Source organism: Thalassophryne amazonica, chromosome 12 (genome assembly GCF_902500255.1).
Source record: "Thalassophryne amazonica chromosome 12, fThaAma1.1, whole genome shotgun sequence".
NCBI classification, from domain to species: domain Eukaryota; kingdom Metazoa; phylum Chordata; class Actinopteri; order Batrachoidiformes; family Batrachoididae; genus Thalassophryne; species Thalassophryne amazonica.
In genome coordinates, this window is record NC_047114.1 from 18,760,149 (window position 1) to 18,786,076 (window position 25,928).

The 25,928-nt window shown below is 41.0% G+C and overlaps 1 protein-coding gene across 1 annotated transcript in view; it reads right to left on the bottom strand.

Moving 5' to 3' along the window:
• Window positions 1–24,620, bottom strand: part of LOC117522589 (cytochrome P450 7A1) — a 38,420-nt gene extending 13,800 nt beyond the window's left edge. The window contains exons 1-5 of the mRNA XM_034184023.1: window positions 24,425–24,620; window positions 16,816–17,056; window positions 10,897–11,106; window positions 6,664–6,858; window positions 6,348–6,547 (exon numbers count right to left, since the gene is read on the bottom strand). Of these exons, the coding sequence (XP_034039914.1) occupies window positions 6,348–6,547; window positions 6,664–6,858; window positions 10,897–11,106; window positions 16,816–17,056; window positions 24,425–24,507 (929 nt within the window). The 5' untranslated portion in view covers window positions 24,508–24,620. The remainder of the gene's footprint in view (window positions 1–6,347; window positions 6,548–6,663; window positions 6,859–10,896; window positions 11,107–16,815; window positions 17,057–24,424) is intronic.
• Between the last annotated feature and the right edge of the window lie 1,308 nt (window positions 24,621–25,928).

Genomic DNA, 25,928 nt, shown 5'->3' on the forward strand with positions numbered 1-25,928 from the left:
ACTGTATTACATATTTATATGTAAACTCAAAATTCATAAAGATTTAGCATTATTGAAGAAACTGCAGAAAAATATCTTTTATTTGACACCATTCTTGCCCATGGTTTGGTCCAGAATGGACAGTGCTCACTTTCTGCAAAAAATAATTTTGGAACCCTGTGGGAGGTGGGGGAGGGGTGTGCTTTTACATTGTAGTCACATTGTAGTTTGTATCAAAAATCAACAGACATAGTGGATAAGATTACAGTTGGAGATACTTTTGACAGTAACAAAATGTTCTGAGAAAATGTGATGTCTCAAGTCCTGTTCTCACGATCTAATAGGTCCAGAAGGGTGTCACGAATGAGGATATTGTGCCATTGCACCGTGGTCTTGTTTGAACTGTGGTGCAACTTTCAAAATGTTAAAAAAATGTGTATTTCACTCACAAACTTTGCCTTACTTTAATATTCCCTTACAGTTCTGTGGAGTCCGCCATACATGTCATAAATGTATTGACATGACCAGGAGGCTTTTAAGAAGTGCCAAGGTTGTGCTAAATGTGTGCTCTAGGTGTAATATGTTTGTATTTGCACACGTCATGGTACAAATCCGGTGTCGTAGATTGAACTCTGCCTCTCACTGCGGTATTGTATCACTTCCTGTTCCAGAGCACAGCGGTGTTTTGCTGTATCTGTTAGCTGTTTAATCTGCGCAGTTAGATTGATCTAGTTACCTAGATAACGATTTGTTTCACAGTGTAATCTTCACGTGCATTAACTAAAGCACTCCTTCTGCTGAATCACCTCTAAATTATTTACACGTTATTCACTTTGCGTGTTTTTAGGAATCCGCTAGCTTGGCGCAGCTACTAGCTCTTAGCCGGTTTAGCATGGCGGCTTCTCCTGTCTCTCCCGCACTTTTCTGCTCTGGGTGTGAAATGTTTAGTTATTCCTCGGCCTCCTTTAGTAGTAATGGTACTTGTAATAAGTGTAGCTTATTCTTAGCTTTGGAGGCCAGGCTGGGCGAATTGGAGACTCGGCTCCGCACCGTGGAAAATTCTACAGCTAGCCAGGCCCCTGTAGTCGGTGCGGACCAAGGTAGCTTAGCCGCCGTTAGTTTCCCTCTGGCAGATCCCGAGCAGCCGGGAAAGCAGGCCGACTGGGTGACTGTGAGGAGGAAGCGTAGCCCTAAACAGAAGCCCCGTGTACACCGCCAACCTGTTCACATTTCTAACCGTTTTTCCCCACTCGGGGACACACCCGCCGAGGATCAAACTCTGGTTATTGGCGACTCTGTTTGGACAAATGTGAAGTTAGGGACACCAGCAACCATAGTCAGTTGTCTTCCGGGGGCCAGAGCAAGCGACATTGAAGGAAATTTGAAACTGCTGGCTAAGGCTAAGCGTAAATTTGGTAAGATTGTAATTCACGTCGGCAGTAATGACACCCGGTTACGCCAATCGGAGGTCACTAAAATTAACATTGAATCAGTGTGTAACTTTGCAAAAACAATGTCGGACTCTGTAGTTTTCTCTGGGCCCCTCCCCAGTCGGACCGGGAGTGACATGTTTAGCCGCATGTTCTCCTTGAATTGCTGGCTGTCTGAGTGGTGTCCAAAAAATGAGGTGGGCTTCATAGATAATTGGCAAAGCTTCTGGGGAAAACCTGGTCTTGTTAGGAGAGACGGCATCCATCCCACTTTGGATGGAGCAGCTCTCATTTCTAGAAATCTGGCCAATTTTATTAAATCCTCCAAACCGTGACTATCCAGGGTTGGGACCAGGAAGCAGAGTTGTAGTCTTACACACCTCTCTGCAGCTTCTCTCCCCCTGCCATCCCCTCATTACCCCATCCCCGTAGAGACGGTGCCTGCTCCCAGACCACCAATAACCAGCAAAAATCTATTTAAGCATAAAAATTCAAAAAGAAAAAATAATATAGCACCTTCAACTGCACCACAGACTAAAACAGTTAAATGTGGTCTATTAAACATTAGGTCTCTCTCTTCTAAGTCCCTGTTAGTAAATAATATAATAATTGATCAACATATTGATTTATTCTGCCTTACAGAAACCTGGTTACAGCAGGATGATTATGTTAGTTTAAATGAATCAACACCCCCGAGTCACACTAACTGCCAGAACGCTCGTAGCACGGGCCGAGGCGGAGGATTAGCAGCAATCTGCCATTCCAGCTTATTAATTAATCAAAAACCCAGACAGAGCTTTAATTCATTTGAAAGCTTGACTCTTAGTCTTGTCCATCCAAATTGGAAGTCCCAAAAACCAGTTTTATTTGTTGTTATCTATCGTCCTCCTGGTCGTTACTGTGAGTTTCTCTGTGAATTTTCAGAACTTTTGTCTGACTTAGTGCTTAGCTCAGATAAGATAATTATAGTGGGCGATTTTAACATCCACACAGATGCTGAGAATGACAGCCTCAACACTGCATTTAATCTATTATTAGACTCAATTGGCTTTGCTCAAAATGTAAATGAGTCCACCTACCACTTTAATCATATCTTAGATCTTGTTCTGACTTATGGTATGGAAATTGAAGACTTAATAGTATTCCCTGAAAACTCCCTTCTGTCTGATCATTTCTTAATAACATTTACATTTACTCTGATGGACTACCCAGCAGTGGGGAATAAGTTTCATTACACTAGAAGTCTTTCAGAAAGTGCTGTAACTAGGTTTAAGGATATGTTTCCTTCTTTATGTTCCCTAATGCCATATACCAACACAGTGCAGAGTAGCTACCTAAACTCTGTAAGTGAGATAGAGTATCTCGTCAATAGTTTTACATCCTCATTGAAGACAACTTTGGATGCTGTAGCTCCTCTGAAAAAGAGAGCTTTAAATCAGAAGTGCCTGACTCCGTGGTATAACTCACAAACTCGCAGCTTAAAGCAGATAACCCGTAAGTTGGAGAGGAAATGGCGTCTCACTAATTTAGAAGATCTTCACTTAGCCTGGAAAAAGAGTCTGTTGCTCTATAAAAAAGCCCTCCGTAAAGCTAGGACATCTTACTACTCATCACTAATTGAAGAAAATAAGAACAACCCCAGGTTTCTTTTCAGCAATGTAGACAAAGAGTCAGAGCTCTATTGAGCCGAGTATTCCTTTAACTTTAACTAGTAATGACTTCATGACTTTCTTTGCTAATAAAATTTTAACTATTAGAGAAAAAAATACTCATAACCATCCCAAAGACGTATTGTTATCTTTGGCTGTTTTCAGTGATGCCGGTATTTGGTTAGACTCTTTCTCTCAGATTGTTCTGTCTGAGTTATTTTCATTAGTTACTTCATCCAAACCATCAACATGTCTATTGGACCCCATTCCTACCAGGCTGCTCAAGGAAGCCCTACCATTATTTAATGCTTCGATCTTAAATATGATCAATCTATCTTTATTAGTTGGCTATGTACCACAGGCTTTTAAGGTGGCAGTAATTAAACCATTACTTAAAAAGCCATCACTTGACCCAGCTATCTTAGCTAATTATAGGCCAATCTCCAACCTTCCTTTTCTCTCAAAAATTCTTGAAAGGGTAGTTGTAAAACAGCTAACTGATCATCTGCAGAGGAATGGTCTATTTGAAGAGTTTCAGTCAGGTTTTAGAATTCATCATAGTACAGAAACAGCATTAGTGAAGGTTACAAATGATCTTCTTATGGCCTCAGACAGTGGACTCATCTCTGTGCTTGTTCTCTTAGACCTCAGTGCTGCTTTTGATACTGTTGACCATAAAATTTTATTACAGAGATTAGAGCATGCCATAGGTATTAAAGGCACTGCGCTGCGGTGGTTTGAATCATATTTATCTAATAGATTACAATTTGTTCATGTAAATGGGGAATCTTCTTCACAGACTAAGGTTAATTATGGAGTTCCACAAGGTTCTGTGCTAGGACCAATTTTATTCACTTTATACATGCTTCCCTTAGGCAGTATTATTAGACGGCATTGCTTAAATTTTCATTGTTACGCAGATGATACCCAGCTTTATCTATCCATGAAGCCAGAGGACACACACCAATTAGCTAAACTGCAGGATTGTCTTACAGACATAAGGACATGGATGACCTCTAATTTCCTGCTTTTAAACTCAGATAAAACTGAAGTTATTGTACTTGGCCCCACAAATCTTAGAAACATGGTGTCTAACCAGATCCTTACTCTGGATGGCATTACCCTGACCTCTAGTAATACTGTGAGAAATCTTGGAGTCATTTTTGATCAGGATATGTCATTCAAAGCGCATATTAAACAAATATGTAAGACTGCTTTTTTTGCATTTATGCAATATCTCTAAAATTAGAAAGGTCTTGTCTCAGAGTGATGCTGAAAAACTAATTCATGCATTTATTTCCTCTAGGCTGGACTATTGTAATTCATTATTATCAGGTTGTCCTAAAAGTTCTCTGAAAAGCCTTCAGTTAATTCAAAATGCTGCAGCTAGAGTACTGACGGGGACTAGAAGGAGAGAGCATATCTCACCCACATTGGCCTCTCTTCATTGGCTTCCTGTTAATTCTAGAATAGAATTTAAAATTCTTCTTCTTACTTATAAGGTTTTGAATAATCAGGTCCCATCTTATCTTAGGGACCTCATAGTACCATATCACCCCAATAGAGCGCTTCGCTCTCAGACTGCAGGCTTACTTGTAGTTCCTAGGGTTTGTAAGAGTAGAATGGGAGGCAGAGCCTTCAGCTTTCAGGCTCCTCTCCTGTGGAACCAGCTCCCAATTTGGATCAGGGAGACAGACACACTCTCTACTTTTAAGATTAGGCTTAAAACTTTCCTTTTTGCTAAAGCTTATAGTTAGGGCTGGATCAGGTGACCCTGAACCATCCCTTAGTTATGCTGCTATAGACTTAGACTGCTGGGGGGTTCCCATAATGCACTGAGTGTTTCTTTCTCTTTTTGCTCTGTATGCACCACTCTGCATTTAATCATTAGTGATTGATCTCTGCTCCCCTCCACAGCATGTCTTTTTCCTGGTTCTCTCCCTCAGCCCCAACCAGTCCCAGCAGAAGACTGCCCCTCCCTGAGCCTGGTTCTGCTGGAGGTTTCTTCCTGTTAAAAGGGAGTTTTTCCTTCCCACTGTAGCCAAGTGCTTGCTCACAGGGGGTCGTTTTGACCGTTGGGGTTTTTACGTAATTATTGTATGGCCTTGCCTTACAATATAAAGTGCCTTGGGGCAACTGTTTGTTGTGATTTGGCGCTATATAAATAAAATTGAATTGAATTGAATTGAATTGAATGGTCCCCCCCTAAAAATCGGTCCGCCTTTTGCATCTGCGCATGCGTCATTTCGGACCACAGCAGCACGTCTGAGATAGAGTCTCTTCACCCAAGCAGTCAAATGGATTAATGGTTTTATTAACCATCAGATGTTAAAGGTAAAACCTCAAATCATTCTAAAGTCAGTTTTAAGCAAAAACGAGGCCATTTTAAGCGGAACTCTGCAAAATTCTGTGCCTCTTTGAAATGACCAACACGCACTGAACGCATCAGCAAGCAACTTGTTTAGCCGTGGCGCTCTGATCGCTTCCGCCACCTTTTATGAAGAAATAATGCTGAATTTACGGGGAAATGACTGTTGTACAAAAGCTTCAGATCTCTGTCACTGAGAAAGATGATGAATGGAGTACAGTTTGAAGCAGAAACGAGGTTTTAATCCGTAATGATGCATGCACAAATGCAAAAGGCGGACTGATTTTTAGGGGGGACCGTTCAGTCGGTGACACTGGCATGATACGTTATCAAAATGCATGCTCAATTACATGCACAGGCAACTGCAATGTTCACATGCCACTTCATCACAGTTACAGATCATTTTCTTCTGGTGATGAGAAAATCTTCACTACACTGAATGCTATGCCATCCAGCTGGCTACACAAATGTCTTTTATATGTGCAATTATTGAAAATGTCTAACTTAACTTCAAAAAATCTCAGTTCCCAGTTCAGGAAGGGGAGGACACAGACTCCGACTGTCAGTATAACAAAGCCAGCAGCTGTTTAATGAGAGTCTTGGGGTCAAGATGAAGATGCTACACACTGACGTGGATAGTCACAAATCATCAAACAATAAAAACACCCTTTTTTAAAAGTGGCTGTGATATAACAAGAAGCCACATATCAATCTATTACAATCTATCAATCCATGTTTAAAGGCTACAGTTACCGCAAGATCTGTATGTGCAGGTACATCCCTTGTAGGGTAGAAAATAAAATAAGTAGAAAATACATGAACTATGTAAATATTTCTTTGGGACAAATCAGATACCTGCTGCCGATGACTTAAAACATTATAATGTCCATCCCTGACTGTAAAAAAGAAGTATTAGCATACCTGATCATGTAAAACAGACTCCAGAATGTCGCCGGCAGGGTGTTGGCCTGGGATGCCCAGAGTAAGGCCACGTGGGTCCTGGCCTTGCTCACATCATTGAAGGTTGATAAAGAATCATTCAGCAGCATTCTCATTGAGATCAGATCAGAGACGTTCTTCCTCTTGGACAGCTTGTCAGCGTGCATTGTCTTCGCTAGATTCTAGATAATTGAACAACACATAGACAAAACCCATTTTTACGCTCCTGTTTTTAATCTAAACTCCAAAAAGGTAAAACAGCAGCAGTATGATTTCATTTACACAAAAGTCCACGAACCTCTCGAGCACAGTAGGCACTCTTGAAGATGTGGATGGGCAGGCCAGCTACCAGTGCTGGAAAAATCTTGTCAAATTCTTTAAAGTTCTCTAAAGCATTCAGAACCAAAGCTTTCTGAGCCTCCTGTCGAGCCTGACACTTATCGTCCCCGAATTCCTTTCCAAAAAGGGTCAAGTAACCAGACTCAAACATCACCTGGAAGACAGAAAGACAGATGAAACCTCATCATGTTGGCAGGAGTGTGAATGAGAAAAACAACAGCAGAATCTGAACATTTTATTAACCCCAGAGGAAATTTTCTTATATTACAGCTATACAGATTAATAGAGACACAAGTCGACATGCAGAGTAGTATATTAGAAAAATAAGCTTATCAGACGAAGAAAATTTTTAATAAATATCCAGATAACACTCTTTAGGGCCCTGTCACACATAACACGATCAAAGCCAACTGACGCGAAGGAGGAATTGCATGTCACTCGAGAAAAATCGGAGCCGCCTCAAACGCCTCGTACAGCTGTCACCACACCATTTATGCACACTTGCAGCCCAAAGACAGCGAGTGCTCTGCGAGTGCCCATTGGATCCCCCTCTTGGCAGGAGTTGGCCAAATTCCAGGTGCCACACATGACACTTAGAAAAGGCGGGGCTACTCGCGCTCCTGGCACGACAGTGGAGAGCAGCCGACCACATTCGAGCCCTCTGTGAAAATTGTCTAAGTGCAACACGAGTGTGACGTTACCAAGCAACACGTGTGTAACTGTGCCAACCCCCCCCCCCCCCCACACACACACACACACACACACACAAATGGCTTGTGGAGTGTGTCATCATCATCATCATCGATCCCCCAACACACATGCCTTGTGGAGTGTGTTGTCGTCGACCCAACACACACACACACACACACACCATGAATCCAACATTGCCAGCTGTGGCTGAGGGTCCCGGAGTCTGGTCGCTGTTCAGCACAGTGTGCTGCTGGAACAGCTGACTGCTATGTACTGCAACTCAGCTGGTGAACATGCAATCCATATGTGTGGGCGGGCGCTCATGCCCTCATTATATGCTGATAATTACATATAGACATCACATGAGGACCAGCCAGCATCTGAGCGCGGCAAGGTGTGAAATTAATGAGCCGGCTGGGCAGGCTGATGTCTCTTCCACCACATAAATTGTAATTTAAATGATAGACAGAAAGAGTGAAAATTAAATAAAACAAATAAGGGTAAAAGCGTGAACTCATTCATGTATGATCGCTTTGCTCATATGCTTTGCTGTGGACATACGGCGCCTGTCAGCTGGCCGCAGACTGTCAGCTGGATCTGACTGTGCACGTAAGGTGTTACATTAAAAACACAGACATCAAACAGATGCAGGACAAAAAATAATAATACATACATATAATAAAAATCACAGGACAAAGGAACAGAGAATGAACCTTTACTCTGTGAGCTGACGAGGTCCACAGACAAAGGTGGGTGTGTCCCTGTGACCTGCAGCTGTTCAGATATCTCTGCTTGCAAGTCACAGCTGGAGAACACCTGTAGTGGCTTGTAGAATATGAACTCGCATAACTTCACTGTGAGGCGCGAATGTCAGCATGCTGTCCTCAGGTGGAAATAAATTAAACACATATCGCTTTAGCTAACCACCATGTCAGCGCAGTGCAACGCTGGTGAATAGCGTGCCATGCTTAAAACCACCACGAGGCGTGTGCACATGAACATGAGTGTGCACGAAACCTTCGTCGCGGTATTGTGCATGCCTGTCCGACCGTGTGTCTCTCCTGACAGCAGGTGGAATGTTTTGCGTTTCCCAGTGTAGCAAGATGAAGTCCGGATTGAAAAGACGTTCCCGCTAGCTTGGCTAACGGGGAATTTCCCTTTGGCTGACCTGGTAGAGTTCTGGTCTTTAGTGTGCGCAGTCCGGGGTTCGATCCCACCGCTGCCCCAGCCACAAAGGTCTTACGGTCACAACTGGCATTGTCGGCAGGATGTGGGTAGTCACAGAACATGCTTAAATGCACCTGCGACTTCGGGACAAAGTCAAAAATGGTGGGGAGATGTGTAGCAAGATGAAGTCCAGATTGAAAAGACGTTCCCACTAGCTTGGCTAACAGGGAACGTCCCTGTTAGCCAAGCTAGTGGCTTGCATGTTCCCCTTTGGCTAGTGGCTTGCATGTTCCCCTTTGGCTGATCTGGTAGAGTTCTGGTCTTTAGTGGGAGCAGTCCGGGGTTGGATCCCACCGCTGTCCCGGCCGCAAAGGTCCTACGGTCACACCCATTTAATTTTTTGTTTGCGGATTTTCTTCCAGTTTCTGTGTCTTTCGCCCAACGTCGTGTTATGTGTGATGGGGCCCTGAGTTAACACTCTTGAGTTATTGCACCGAATAGTCTTGATAATATTGCGCATACATTCGAACAATAGAAGAGTTCTAGTACATATTAGCAGCTGCAGACATTTGACTAGTATAAAAAGAGTACTAATGAGATGCAGTAAGGCAGCGAGGGAACAGCTTTTGTATGGATGGACATTGTGTACTGAAGAGAAGCAGTAAGGTGGACAGCTGTTCTGTGGCTCAATGCCAAAGGGAGGATTTAGAGAATCGAATGGCCGTACGGAGGCATGATTTATGGGGAGCACTTAGAGAAGTATTTCTGGTGGAAGACTAACGACCACTGACCAATGGCAGCACTATGAAAAGGGTGGTTAGTATTTTTGATCATAGGTTGAAGTCCAGCAACATGGTCTGTTACAGTTTCCAAGCTTTCCACTTCTTCAGCTGCAGAGCCAACCTTCTTCATCAGTTTAAGTTTCTTGGCATCTGCTATATCCATACACACACACACCCCATCCTACCCAGCATGCTACTCCATAGAAGATGGTATTAGCTATCACAGATTTGTAGAACATCTACAGCATTAGTGTAACAGATAATTTTTTTCCGTATTTTGTTATGTTACAGCCTTATTTCAAAATGGATGAAATACATTTTTTCCCCTCAAAATTCTCCTCACAACACCCCATAATGGCAACATGGAAAAAGCTGTTTTTTTGGGGGGTGGGGGGGGTTGCAAATTTCTTGGAAATAAAAAACTAAGAAATCACATGTACATAAGTTGTGACACCCTTTGCTCAATACTTTGTTGATGTACCTTTGGAAGCAATCACAGCTTCAAGTCTTCTTGTATATGATGCTACAAGCTTGGTGCACCTATCTTTGGGCAGTTTTGTCCATTCCTCTTTGCAGCAGCTCTCAAGCTCCATCAGGTTGGATGGGGAGCGTTGGTGCACAGACATTTCCATTTCTCCAGAGATGTTCAATCAGATTCAGGTCTGAGCTCTGTCTGGGCCACTCAAGGACCTTCACAGAGTTGTCCTGAAGCCACTCCTTTGAAATCTTGGCTGTGTGTTTAGGGTCACTGTCCTGCTGAAAGATGAACTGTCACCCCACTCTGAGATCAAGAGTGCTCTGGAGGAGGTTTTCATCCAGGATGTCTCTGTACATTGCTGAATTCATGTTTCCCTGGTGGATCCAAACTTCTTCCATTTTCGGATGATGGAGGCCACTGTGCTCATTGAAATGTTTCTGTACTCTTCCCCAGATTTGTGCCTCAATGTGACACATTGAGGATTGTGACACATTGTGCCTCATTGTGCATTACAAGCACAGGGTTGCCAAGTATTGTCATCTAGACCTAAAAATAGATACTAGATAATGCACACTTTGAAATGAGATTGAACTGAAAATGTAAGCATCTTTGAATGATGAGAACTGATGCTAAACCAAAAACAGATTATTGTTATTACCTTTTCTCCCACTTTGTCTCTTTGTCAGTAGGATTACTCAACACCTGTTAACCAGGTAGTGGAGGAGTCGGCCCAGAGATAAAGAAGTGGATCCAGGTAATGTGGCAATTCCTGGTTTGGTTTGTCTGTCTCTTTGCATGCATCTCAAAACTGCAAAATTGCTAACTGGTGGAAAGGAACGCCTTAGATTATAGCAGAGGTTTGTATTCATTTTTTGGATCTTTAGCCAGATGTGGACACAGAAGCATTTTTTATTCATATCTTTGCAATACTGTCTGTTAATTTCTGTGTAATTTATTCTTCATGGAAACAGAGCCCTCACCTGCACTTCAACATGGTTAAGGAGGATTTTGGAAGCGTGGTGTTGAGATGTTCTCTCTGACTTCAGTGCTGTTGCTGATGATAATGCTGACTGACCTTGTAGCAGAAAGCAAAGATGCCATCCACTTCCCAGTGATCCATGCTGGGGCTGATCGTGTCTGATCTTAGCATGACATCTTGGAGGTGTTCCATCATGGTCTCTATCAGGGAGGGCAAAGCCTCACCCTGCAGTGTTTTCAAAAATGTCTGGTGGAGGTTTTCTGTAGTGTGACCGTAGCGTGGATCAAAGCTGTCATGGCCAAATGCCTGTTGATTAAAGTATGAAGGACAATCAGTCTTTCACAGATCATATGGAAAGTCAGGAATGTCTCATCGCATTACGTACTTATATTGTGGTTCCCACTGGAATAAGAAAATAAGAAACAACCATGAATACACGCTGCAAATCTGTGCACTTGTCTATGAGGACCTTGTTTCACCCAAATTATCATGTGCAAGCTAATAGTTAGAACATGAGACAGTGAGTTCTCCTCTCTCTCATTTATTCGGTTTTGAACTATAATTTCTATGTAAAAATAGAAAGAAAGAAAGAAAGAAAGAAAGAAAGAAAGAAAGAAAGAAAGAAAATTGATAAAAATTACATTACTAAATAATAAAGTATTCTCCTCAGGACTTTGGGGGACTACAGTGAGTGGACCTTCTAGTGGCATTTGAGGTTCCTGAAAAAATAAATTGGTACATTTGAAAGTTAAATTCATCAATCTGACTCACATTAAAACCAAAAAAAGAGGCCCTGTTCACTTTGTAGGAACAAGCAGCAGAAAATAAATAAATCACTTTTGTCAGAGACACTTTTAAACTTTTAACAAAAAACAGTAGTTTAAGGAACAAAGTGCATTTGCTAAAGTACTGTACTTAAGTATAAGGTTGAGGTACTGGTACTTTATTTGAGTATTTCTATTTTCTGTGACTGTATACTTCTGTTGCACTATGTACATCTTTTTACTTCACTACATTTAGCTGACACATAATAAATCCTAAACCCTCTTGATGACTTATTTTCTCAAAAGCGACTACCAACAAATCTAGCTACTTTTTCCTGGCGTCACTGGATATCTACAATCCTCCGCGTTCAAACACATGCGATGCCTCCGCGGCTGTTCCTGCATTTAATGTCAAATCTAAGACTCATTAGTCTCCAGACTTTGAGGATCCCTGGCCTTGGAGAAGTTATGTTATTTTGGGAAGTGATAGACAATTCTAATGGCAAAATAAACAAACAAACCAACAAACAAGTTTATTTGTAGTTCAGTATTATTAAGGTGTTTTACTCACTTTTTTTTTTTTTTTTTGGTCTGTCACAACATTTTTTTTTTCAAAAAATACATTAACAGTAAAATGAACAGCAAACGAACAAAGGACGAGGCCACAATAACACTCACAGTATTATCATTATAAATAGAAAGAGATAGAAAAAAACTAAATTGTACAAAAATAAAAGTAAAGGCATTCTTTAACATTAATTCTCTTCAAAAAGGTCCTTATAGAATGTGTCAGTTTTATGATATTTGGGAGAGTCTGTAAGCTTAATACTGCTTATATATTGTTCAAATTCAGCCAGAAGTCCGTGTAAATTCCCTTTCAATACACTACATTTATGAATATGGAATTTACCAAACAATATTAAAATGTTAATAATGTATTCAATGATCTCTCCCACAAAGGTTTTTTTTTTCTACAGCATCTGTGGCAACATCATACTATGCAAAAAAATAGGCTAATTAGATGATGACATATGTAATTTAGCAACTTCTGACGAATTTTAGGACAGCCAATAGCTATTTTTCTTAAGCCTGGTTCACATGACAGGATTTTAAAATTATCTTTAGGTTCCCAAAACCTGAGAGACAACACACATGAAGATAAAAAAAAATCATAATCATGAACCATCCCTTAGTTATGCTGCTATAGACTTAGACTGCTGGGGGGGTTCCCATGATGCACTGAGTGTTTCTTTCTCTTTTTGCTCTGTATGCACCACTCTGCATTTAATCATTAGTGATCGATCTCTGCTCCCCTCCACAGCATGTCTTTTTCCTGGTTCTCTCCCTCAGCCCCAACCAGTCCCAGCAGAAGACTGCCCCTCCCTGAGCCTGGTTCTGCTGGAGGTTTCTTCCTGTTAAAAGGGAGTTTTTCCTTCCCACTGTCGCCAAGTGCTTGCTCACAGGGGGTCGTTTTGACCTTTGGGGTTTTTCCATAATTATTGTATGGCTTTGCCTTACAATATAAAGCGCCTCGGGGCAACTGTTTGTTGTGATTTGGCGCTATATAAATAAAATTGATTTGATTTGATTTGATAAATCTGACAGTTTTGGTCGTACAGTGTGTGGTGTTCATCCACATGGTCAGGGCAACAACAGCACACACAAACAGATTTCACACACGAACATTCCCACGTGGGACAGGAAATCTCGCAAATTCTCTTGTGATTAAATGTGACTTCAGAGTAAACAAATGGAGATACTTTGTGGACTATTTAAAACAGAGGGAAAAAAAAGATACAAAAAGAAAAGAAAAGGCATTCTTTAAAGGAGTGGAGACAGCGTGACCACCGGACTTTCTGGTAAGTCAGAAGAGCTGTTTTGATTTTATTTTCTGCTCCATACGTCCGTCACCTCGCTTTCTGATTGGCTGCACGTCACATTCAGCAGGCTGCGTGCTCGTTTTGGTTGGAGGACACCACACACGCTGCGATATCGGGCCAAAAAAAATCCAACGTTGAATATCCTCGATTTGTGATCGGAGCGCTCCTAACGTCCTTCCAAGCAGATCAGAGCACTCTTAACACACCACACACGGCAAGAATATCTGATAAGATTATCTTTAGCGTCATGATTGTCGGGGCGTCCTTAAGATTGTCGGAAGGGGAAGATCGGGTCCGATATCGGCTTAATTATCCTGCCGTGTGAACCAGGCCTTACTGAGGAGTCGGCAACACTGGTCACACAGTGACTCCTGGGTGTACCTGAGTTGTCACATATCAACATTCAGTCAAAGTTAGATGAGTTAGACTGGGTTTGCTACTCCAACTTCCCCCCACTTCTAAAAACATCCAGGATAAGTGAAACTTTAAACAGTCCGTCACTGTGAGTGAGTTTGTATGTCTGTGTCCAGCGCCCTCTCCACAGTGAACCCCACCTCTCACCCACTGACTGCCGGGATTGGATCCAGCTTTCAAGACTCTTTATTGGAATATGTGGGTTTACAAAATGACTAAATATGGCACATACCAACATTTAAAAATAAAGATTAGTCTGAAAATCACCCTGAGTTAGTGTTTTTAAATTGACACTCTTCATACTTCATGCATGTTCTTGACACATGATAATCTGTGACAGTGGCTGAAGTTCAGTACAAAGCTGTAAATCCAGAGAAACTAGAAATACACACAGAACCACTATGTGCAGGTTGTTCCGACTTAGTGCACTGCTGGTCAGTTTGCTGTTTTGTTTGTTTGTATGTTCGTTGTTTTGACAATAAATGTGATGTTATTTCTTTGTTATTGATGCATTATGTTTTTATATAGTGTTTATGACTTTTTTATTGATGCAATGTGTTTTTATATTGTGTTTACACATATATTTGTGTTTACAAGTATAGACCATCACCAGGTCTAGTGGTTAAGGTGTTGGGCTTGAGTCCACAAGATCATGGGTTCAAATCCCCACCTGACTGGAAAATCACTAAGGGCCCTTGGGCGAGGTCTTCAATCCCCTATTGCTCCCGGTGTGTAGTGAGCGCCTTGTATGGCAGCACCCTGACACTGGGGTGAATGTGAGGCATAATTGTAAAGCGCTTTGAGTGTCTAATGCAGATGGAAAAGTGCTATATAAATGCAGTCCATTTACCATTTTTATTGGTTGGCTGCTTCTCTATTTCTCTTTAAGTCAGGTACTTGTGTCCATATCTGTGTATTTTTATGGACTTGTGTCAGCTGTGGAATTAATTCGTAATTTGACGTGATGCACATGTTGTACTGACCCATGTGATTTTTGAGGGCACACCTCCACATGATTGGAAGCATGTTGTCACCCTGTCACCCTGAAGAAGGCTGCTTTGAGTCGAGTCAGAGGTGGCAAACTCTTCAAACTTTTTCTTTTTGCTTTGAAACTGCAAGTTTGTGTATTTTGCTATTTGCATTACATTTTACCTCCTCCACATTGGGAGGCTGGTTAAAATCCACTGAGCAGTTTCAAAGGAGATGCCATCAGTAGAGGAACTATAGGTCCATCCCATTTACAGTGGTGGGCACAGTTTTGCTAATCTGCTAACCGCTAATTAGCAAAGCTAACTTTCTTGTTAGTGGATTAGCTCTTCAGCAAATTTTGAAAACCATCAGCAGACCAATTAGCTTCTGCGGAATTTAGTTCCACTAACTTTCACCCCGCTAACTTGTTTTTTTTTTTTTTTTTTTGCTGGCATAGTGAGTAAAACTTAACAATCAAAATCATACACGTTAGTCCCTATCAGAATTAGCACATCACTTTAAAAGATATGTGTGATATTTTCACTTTGTAAAAATGACATCATTACAGGTCATGTCAATAAAATGTCCAAAATTAGCTGTTTATAAGTGAAACCATAAGTGAAAAGTGCTTCGTTTTGGGTTTGTGATTGCCTTTGATTTTACTCAGAAGCCTCGGCGGTGCTTAAACTCGAAACTGGCTTATATCAGTAGCTGAAAGTATACTGAGTCAGTACTAAAAGTGAGCAGTTAGCTGTAACTTCTGCTAAATTTTTTTCCGGTTTACCGGTTTAGCATTATAAAAGTTAACTTTTCAGTTAGCGGATTGGTGGTTATCGAAGCTAACTTTTTTGGTTAGCTGTGGCCACCATTGCGGATTTGCACCCTTGGCACCATCACCACCCTGTAGAACTAAACAATACCAAATCCTTTTAAGTTCATTATCCACCACAAAACACAATCAGCATGTTACAAAAAAAAAAAAAAAAATCTAAACTGATCTTAACCCCTATATTCAAGGTGGCCAGCAAGGGCTTAATTTCCAAAAGATAGTTCTGTTTTTAGATCTTAGTCAATACATTTGTGCCTAAATAATTTCATTCGAGTTTTAAATTCAAACTGGCAACCAAATTATCATTTTCAATTCAAATGTATCCTAGCAACGATAGAGGTAATAAGAGAAGGTCATACTTTGATGGCCGTTTTGGGCATGATCTTTATTATCTAGCTTTTTCTTTGGAATATTATGATTATGTTTTCAATATCCATCCATCCATCCATCCATCCATCCATCCATCCATTTTCTTCCGCTTTATCCGGAGTCGGGTCGCGGGGGCAGCAGCTCAAGCAAAGCCGCCCAGACCTCCCATCTAATAAATCTGAAAAGGTTGGCTTGTTTTCATACTGAGGAACAGGGTGCACTGTGTGCACCCTGTTCCTCATCGGGGTGGTACATCGGGGTGAATGTGAGGCATAATTGTAAAGCGCTTTGAGCGTCTGATGCAGATGGAAAAGCGCTATATAAATGCAGTCCATTTACCATTTACAACAGGGGGTGGTCCTAGTTCCTCTTCTGTTGAGTAGGTGTTTCTGTGTTTGAACACCAATGGTCCAAACTACAGTCCTCTGGGTGGACAGAGCCTTCTGAGATATACATTCTGATTCCCAGCATAGAATGTAATCATTAGTCTAACTGTATCTCACTTTTTGACAAGTGAAAAAACTTGCAAAGTATCCAGCTTTGTTTGGAATTTGTGAGGGATAATCTTTTGAGAAACATGAATATGGTCAGAGATGGGATGGCTTTGTATTTGTGCTGTTGAGTGACAGAACCCATCTCTGTGTGTCCTGCATTTAATGCATCACTCTGGTATTAATGTTAGAACATGCCATGAAATTACTTCTTTATTCAAGTCATAGAAGTCTTCCTCATTTTTAATTTGAAATAGAGAAGAATTTTATATTCTCAAATAACAATTACTTCAACTTACCTTGACAGATGTATCGAAGTGGAATTTCCTCCAGTCCAGGTGTCGACCCTGTCTGATGACTGAATGGTACGACAATGGATCGCACAGAAAATGGATGTACTGGCCTGCAATCTTGCAGGTAAAGATATGGCCATACTTTTTCTGGCGGTGACGAAGAAACTGCAGAGGGTTGGCTCCAAACTGCAGAGCGCAACCCAGGTAGGGTATCAAACCATTTTCAATAGCAGGCTCTCTAGGTTGCCTATGAGAATGATGAGAAAGCGAACATATTTAATTTAATTCAATATATTATTGCATAGCCAAATCACAACATAAGCCACCCCAAGGTGCTACACACGAACAAGGTTTAAATCTTACCCACCCCATAGCTAAGCATATCAGCAGCAGTGAGAAGGAGAAATTGTTTATTGATTTTCTGATTGTGAAGTGGTGACATAACAGCGACTGTGACATAACACTGACCAGCTCCCTCTCCCACTAATCCACTATTAAGGATTTCCATAGTAAAAGAGACTACAACTAGCGCATTGCCCATCCATGGGCTCTAGATTGTGTAGTGTTTATAAAAAAGGTAGCTGAGATTTTTCAAGGGTGGTAATAAATTATGCAAAGTTTCTATAATGAGTTGGGATGGTGTGTGAGTCCAGAATGTTTTTAGAACCTTAGACCTCAACAGTTTTTAGAAGAACACAATCCTTTAATTTCCTGTTGATTACATATTATTTATGTTCATTTACTGTCTTAATGTATTTACAAATTGTTTAGGTTCTTGTTAGTATATACACATTATTATTATTATTATTATTATTATTATTACTTCTGTTTTGTCATTTGATTTTTAAATGGACCACAATGGAAATAAACATTTTCACTTTCTTGTGTCATCCATGATTTTTTAACATATTTACAATTAGAAGATTTACTTACATTGACTTACTAAGTAAGATCACACACGCACACTTTTAATATAAAGATGATTTGCCACCCCCTGCTGGAATGGTGTGTGAGTCCAGAATGTAATTATCAACATCCGTTGTTCAGTGTTGTTTGATAATATCTGTACCTTCCCCTACAAATATTAGATCTATCAACTTTCCGTTTTGGTGACGTTCATCCTTGACTCAAAATACATAAACATACCAAACAGCAAATGTCAGCTATCCACAATTTGTCCATGATCAAAGTTATACACACTCATGCACATGCGCACACACAGAGTATTTTGTCTTTTCTGCATTCTGCTTCAAGCAGGTGCTTTTATTTTTAGACACTCAGAAACAGAGACAGTGGTGGTAGACATCAAATGCACTACACTTCTCACTCATGGTAATGGCAACAGACACTTAACTAAACTGACTTAATCACACAACCACATTGTCAACTGCTTACTCCAATTAAGGGTCACAGGAGGGCTGGAACCTAACCCAGTAATCATAGGGCATGAGGCGGTGTACACCCTGGACAGGACGCCAGCCTGTGGCAGGGCCACATATAGACAAACAAACACATTCACACCCACACACACACCTATGGGCAATTTAAAGATTCCAGTTAACCTAACCTGCATGTCTTGGGATGTGGGAGGATATAAGGCTAAGCCAGGTGGTTACATGCAAAACATAAATAGTGCTACATGATGATATGGTGCGATACTTCCATATCATAAATGTATCAACATAATGCAGAAGCGTATTACAGAAGAACCACAGAATATCAGCGGACACGTTTGGTGTGCAGCTGTGGTCTGCAGCTGTGGAAAAAAATTATATATATATATATATATATATATACATACACACATCTGAGGTGGCCAAATTTGCAAAAATGTAGCACGGGAAGTGTCATGAAAGATACAATTTGTCTGCATGATTTGTTAAATTAATTCCCACGCTTCACACATGATTTGTTAAATTAATTCCCACGCTTCACACACATGATCATGCAAATTGAGTGACAAATACTGTTCTCGTGTAGTTATGTGGATAATAAACAAGGAAATCCATTTATTGATGACAGCACAAATTTGGTTTGCTCAGGAGAAAATGTGTATCCAGCTGTCAGAATGGATGATAGCCATAGTTGTTGCCAAAATTAATGAATAACTGATCTGATTAATCAAACTAATATGTTTTTGTTTTTTTAATTGGTGACTCTAAATCATGTAAAAGAGTTTTGTTGTCTCCATGATAGATGCAGTCTATCCTGACTGTGCACTGCCTCTCACTCAGTGACTCCTAGGATGGGCTCTTCAAACTTGGTGGGAGTAGATATCTCAAGGTGATTACATTTTGGAGTAGTTCCATCAAAGGTTAAGGTTAAGGATCCAGCATTTTTTGGTATGTCTCAACAACAACATGCTTACATGGATGATCTAAAGCATACAGTAGTGTTCAGAATAACAGTAGTGTTATGTGACTAAAAAGATTAATTCAGTTTTTGAGTACGAGGTCTGTGAGAAAAGTATCGGACCTTTTTATTTTTTTCAAAAACTATATGGATTTGATTCATATGTTTTTACATCAGCCAAGCTTGAACCTTCGTGCGCATGTGTGTGTTTTTCCACGCCTGTCGGTTGCGTCATTCGCCTGTGGGCAGGCTTTGAGGGAGCACTGGTCCACCCCTCTCGTCATTGTTTCATTGCGAGGAAATGGCGGAATGATTTGGGCTTTTTTTCCATCAGAATTTTTTCAGAAACTATTAGAGACAGGCAGCTGGAAACCATTCGAAAAATTTATCTGGCTTTCGGTGAAAATTTTACAGGCTTCACAAAGAATATGGAGTATTACTACAGCTTTAAGGAGGGCCCACAATGGCGCTCGGCGCGCCGCGCTCCGAGCCGCCATCGAGAGGCAGAACCCACCACATCATTTCTAAACGGATTGCTGTGTGGAGCTGGGACCGTCGTGTGCAATTTCTCTGGTTATCACAAGAGCTGAACATCAGCCATTTTCCAGCAGATTTCACTTTTAACAAGAGATTTTGTCATGGAAAGCCGCGCGGAGGCTTCGCGCGTCACGACCGATTCGCTGATGAAGCGAGACAAAGGAACACCTTCGTTTCGAAGTGCCAGGGGATAAGTTGGGACATGCCCAGCTCTCCACAATTTCTCTTGTACTCACTCGACTGGTAAGCACTGAAAGCCGAGATAGGCATGTCCCAACTTGTCCTCTGGCACTCCAAAACGGAGGTGTTCCTTTGTCTCGCTTCATCAGTGAATCGGTCATGACGCGCGAAGCCTCCGCGCGGCTTTCCATGACAAAATCTCTTGTTAAAAGTGAAATCTGCCGGAAAATGGCTGATGTCCAGCTCTTGTGATAACCAGAGAAATTGCACACGACGGTCCCAGCTCCACACAGCAATCCGCTTAGAAATGATGTGGTGGGGTCTGCCTCTCGATGGCGGCTCGGAGCGCGGCGCGCCGAGTGCCATTGTGGGCCATCCTTAAAGCTGTAGTAACACTCCTTATTCTCTGTGAAGCCCGTAAAATTTTCACCGAAAGCCAGATAAATTTTTCGAATGGTTTCCAGCTGCCTGTCTCTAACAGTTTCTGAAAAAATTCTGATGGAAAAAAAGCCCAAATCATTCCGCCATTTCCTCGCAATGAAACAACAATGACAGGGGTGGAGCAGTGCTTACTCAAAGCCTGCCCACAGGCGAATGACACAACCGACAGGCGTGGAAAAACTCACGCATGCGCAAGAAGGTTCAAGCTTGGCTGATGTAAAAACATATGAATCAAATCCATATAGTTTTTGAAAAAAATAAAAAGGTCTGATACTTTTCTCACAGACCTCGTATATTTCTTATTGTTACATGGGAAATAAGGTACCAGTAGATTCAGTAGAGTCTCACAAATCCAACAAGACCAAGCATTCATGATATGCACACTCTTAAGGCTATGAAATTGGGCTATTAGTAAAAAAAGTAGAAAAGGGGGTGTTCATAATAATAGTAGCATCTGCTGTTGACGCTACAAACTCAAAACTATTATGTTCAAACTGCTTTTTTAGCAATCCTGTGAATCATTAAACTAGTATTTAGTTGTATAACCACAGTTTTTCATGATTTCTTCACATCTGCGAGGAATTCATTTTATTTGTTTGGAACCAAGATTTTGCTGGTTTACTAGTGTGCTTGGGGTCATTGTCTTGTTGAAACACCCATTTCAAGGGCATGTCCTCTTCAGCATAAGGCAACATGACCTCTTCAATTATTTTGACATATCCAAACTGATCCATGATACCTGGTATGCCATATATAGGTCCAACACCATAGTAGGAGAAACATGCCCATATCATGATACTTGCACCACCATGCTTCACTGTCTTCACTGTGAACTGTGGCTTGAATTCAGAGTTTGGGGGTTGTCTCACAAACTGTCTGTGGCCCTTGGACCCAAAAAGAACTATTTTACTCTCATCAGTCCACAAAATATTCCTCCATTTCTCTTTAGGCCAGTTGATGTGTTTGCAAATTGTAACCTCTTCTGCACATGTCTTTTATTTAACAGAGGAACTTTGCGGGGGATTCTTGCAAATAAATTAGCTTCACACAGGCGTCTTCTAACTGTCACAGCACTTACAGGTAACTCCAGACTGTCTTTGATCATCCTGGTACTGATCAATGGGTGAGCCTTTGCCATTCTGGTTGTTCTTCTATCCATTTTGATGGTTGTTTTCTGTTTTCTTCCACGCGTCTCTGGTTTTTTTTGTCCATTTTAAAGCATTGGAGATCATTGTAGATGAACAGCCTATAATTTTTTACACCTGCGTATAAGTTTTCCCCTCTCCAATCAACAATGTTTTGAACGTACCATTTTCCTCAGGCTTTCAAAGAGAAAAGCATGTTCAACAGGTGCTGGCTTCATCTTTACATAGGGGACACCTGATTCACACCCGCTTGTTCCACAAAATTGACGAACTCACTGACTGAATGCTACCCTACTATTATTGTGAACACCCCCTTTTCTACTTTTTTTTACTAATAGCCCAGTTTCATAGCCTTAAGAGTGTGCATATCATGAATGCTTGGTCTTGTTGGATTTGTGAGAATCTACTGAATCTACTGGTACCTTGTTTCCCATGTAACAATAAGAAATATACTCAAAACCTGGATTAATCTTTTTAGTCACATAGCACTACTATTATTCTAAACACTACTGTATATTGATCGGCAAAATGTTTGTGATCAATTGGTATGAATAGCTTCCTAAGGAAGTCACACAGAAATCTTAAATACTTTAAAACACTATTACAGAAATGTGTATATTTACTTGTGCATTTATATTATGGCTTGGGGCGAACACAGGGTTTGCACCAGCTCTATGATACCTTTCATTATGTTATTTTTAAACTTCTGTTTTTATGTTTTAAAGCAATTTGAAAGACAAGACTGGAAAGCGCCTCATCAATAGTTGTTATTGAACAACTATTGAAAAATGACCTTTTTCTGTTTGTTTTTCTTTTTGTTTTGGGGGGTTTATTTGTTTTTTTTGTAATTTGCTTTTGTGTACCACCACATTGGACTTTAAATTAAACTATGAAGACATGTTTGTAGTGTCATCTTTCAGCTTAAAATCAAGGGGTTGAACAAAAATATTGCTTTAAAAATTATTTTACATGAAAAATTAAATATAAGGATTATTGTCAATCAATCAATTCAATCAATTTTATTTATATAGCGCCAAATCACAACAAACAGTTGCCCCAAGGCGCTTTATATTGTAAGGCAAGGCCATACAATAATTACGTAAAAACCCCAATGGTCAAAACGACCCCCTGTGAGCAAGCACTTGGCGACAGTGGGAAGGAAAAACTCCCTTTTAACAGGAAGAAACCTCCAGCAGAACCAGGCTCAGGGAGGGGCAGTCTTCTGCTGGGACTGGTTGGGGCTGAGGGAGAGAACCAGGAAAAAGACATGCTGTGGAGGGGAGCAGAGATCAATCACTAATGATTAAATGCAGAGTGGTGCATACAGAGCAAAAAGAGAAAGAAACACTCAGTGCATCATGGGAACCCCCCAGCAGTCTAAGTCTATAGCAGCATAACTAAGGGATGGTTCAGGGTCACCTGATCCAGCCCTAACTATAAGCTTTAGCAAAAAGGAAAGTTTTAAGCCTAATCTTAAAAGTAGAGAGGGTGTCTGTCTCCCTGATCTGAATTGGGAGCTGGTTCCACAGGAGAGGAGCCTGAAAGCTGAAGGCTCTGCCTCCCATTCTACTCTTACAAACCCTAGGAACTACAAGTAAGCCTGCAGTCTGAGAGCGAAGCGCTCTATTGGGGTGATATGGTACTATGAGGTCCCTAAGATAAGATGGGACCTGATTATTCAAAACCTTATAAGTAAGAAGAAGAATTTTAAATTCTATTCTAGAATTAACAGGAAGCCAATGAAGAGAGGCCAATATGGGTGAGATATGCTCTCTCCTTCTAGTCCCTGTCAGCACTCTAGCTGCAGCATTTTGAATTAACTGAAGGCTTTTCAGGGAACTTTTAGGACAACCTGATAATAATGAATTACAATAGTCCAGCCTAGAGGAAATAAATGCATGAATTAGTTTTTCAGCATCACTCTGAGACAAGACCTTTCTAATTTTAGAGATATTGCGTAAATGCAAAAAAGCAGTCCTACATATTTGTTTAATATGTGCTTTGAATGACATATCCTTCAATACAGATCATCAGTTTTACAGCCAGTTTTCTTCAGACAAGTCAAGTGGTGGATACATGTCACTGAATATGCGTTGGACTTCATTTACGTTAATCATTAAGAAATACACACAGTTTGGCACTATGTGGCAAATCTGACTGGAGGAAGCAGTTCTCAAAAAGTAAGCGACTGTGCAAGAAGGAAACTAATGAGGGAAGACACCAAGACACCTATGACCACTATGAATGATATAGAGGGTTCTGTGGCTGTGACTGGAGAAACTGTGCGTTGTGCAGCTTTTGTCCTTTAAACCACCAAGACAGCACTGCTTCATTGCAGAGTGGAACAGAGAAAGCAGGTTTTGGTGCCTGGATTTGATCTGTTTTCCTTTATTTGGAGGAAGTGTGTACAAAAGGGCTGCAGTTCATCAAATCAAAAGTTATTTTGGTAATCCATTGAATTAAAGCTGAAAAGTAAAACCACAAGAGTGTACTGGTTGTTTCATTTCAACTCATCTGTGGTTCTGTTATTCAAATCGTTTCCAATGTTTTTCTAGTGACATACCAGTCTTATTGTCACTGTGAAGTGCACCTCCTGCCAGCTAAAGCATGTTGTGTTAGTACACATACATGTAGTCATCAACGTGTCACGCTGTCACGTGGCCGGCCAATCACAACGAAAGGCTGAACAATAGCTCCATTTGGAAAGCACATTGTGAGGACAGATCCACCCCACTGCATGCCAAACACATGACACTGCCTTTACAAAAGTATTTTGTGTAACAGTGACTTCGCTATTGTTCTTCACCTGACTGTGTTTGCGTCAGTGTGTATGCATCACAGCATGGGGCACGTTGTGTCACTGGCTTGTCAAACTATAATTGTTAATTGTCCAGTATTTTCAAATGGGACCCGGCTGTATGAAGCTGATTGTAATATGTCCTGCATGATGTGTGTCTTACCTGTGTCGTATCCCCACAGCAAGCCAGAGAAGACAGCAGAATCCCACCATGACGGCCCAAATCAGAGCGATGCTGATTATCATGGTGATGATGGCAGCAGCAGCAGCAGCGGCAGCAGGACTTCACTGACTGATGCTTCACACACTGCAGCTCTGCTCTATGGTCTAATTCTGCACAACTCTCCTGTTCAGCAGATTGCTTCCAACTTTCCAACAAAGTGCTGAATCTGAATCTTTACTTTGCAGACACGTAGAAACAAAAAAATGCTCCAATCAGCAGTGAAAGAAACCAACAATGCAGGTCACTGCAATTTCTGTGTGGCAACTCTGTGTGTCACGTTCTTATACCTTTGGTACCTCAGGGTGGACCAAAGGGCGGATCCACAGGGTGGGAAAGGATTTCGTCACTGGAGGAGTGAAGTACACACATGTGCACGCACACACACACACACACACGTTTTACAGTATTAAAGAAAGTGATCAGTTAAAAACTCACAAACCTCATGTTTAAAAAAATTCTAATTGTTCAGTAACAAAATTACTGTATTTATATACACTTTTCTTAATTGTATTGCAGTTTTTCATTGTTTTAATTTTCTTATTCATGTGCCTAAAACTTTTGCTCCACACTGTACACTTCCTTCCAAAAGTACTGGAAGAACAACTTTAAAGTCATTTGTTTTCACTACACACTGAAGACAATTCAGAACATCAGCTTTTATTTACCACCATTTACGTCTACGTGTGTTAAACAACAAAGAAGATGGCAGATTCTGTGTCAGACCGTCTAGCACCCCCGTGTATGTACATCATTTTGGCAACATGTACGGGTTTTGGATGTTTGCCTCTTGCTTGAAACTCCTCTGGAGAAAGAGGTGAGCGGCCAGTTTGCACTGGCGACTCCCAAGAGGCAGGTGGCGCTGTATTGTCTCATGCTATGGATTTGGTGTACATCCCCACTGAAGATGTACCTCTTTCCTTCTCTATCCACTCTTCATGAAGACAATCTATGTTACTGACTAGAGGCACAATGTCATTGAAATTATGAGGGAGATCCAGTGTCACTAGGTGATCTTTAATCATCTTAGACAGTCAATGAAATATGGTCATGTTCTGAGACACGTTTCTGAACAGTCTGCTACGAGACTTCACAACAAATGACATTGCACAGAACATGACCATCTCCTTGTTGAAGAGAGTAGAGGCCTGATACTGCTTCTCACCTGGAACATTCTCTGGAAAACAATGGCTCATGCAATGTATTGTCAACAAACCTTTTCTGTTTTTGTTTTGCATGTTTGAAAATTCTTCATGGTAATTTATTGTCAGTATGGCAGTATGTTCAGTTGGTCAACCCCTTGGAGTCAGTTCTGCTTGAGGTTTTTTCCTCAAGTTAGGGAATTTTTTTCATACCATTGTTGCCTACATGCTTGTTCTGGGAGGATAGGCCTTACCCTTGTGAAGCGCCTTGGGGTGAATTATGTTGTGATTTGGTGCTATATAAA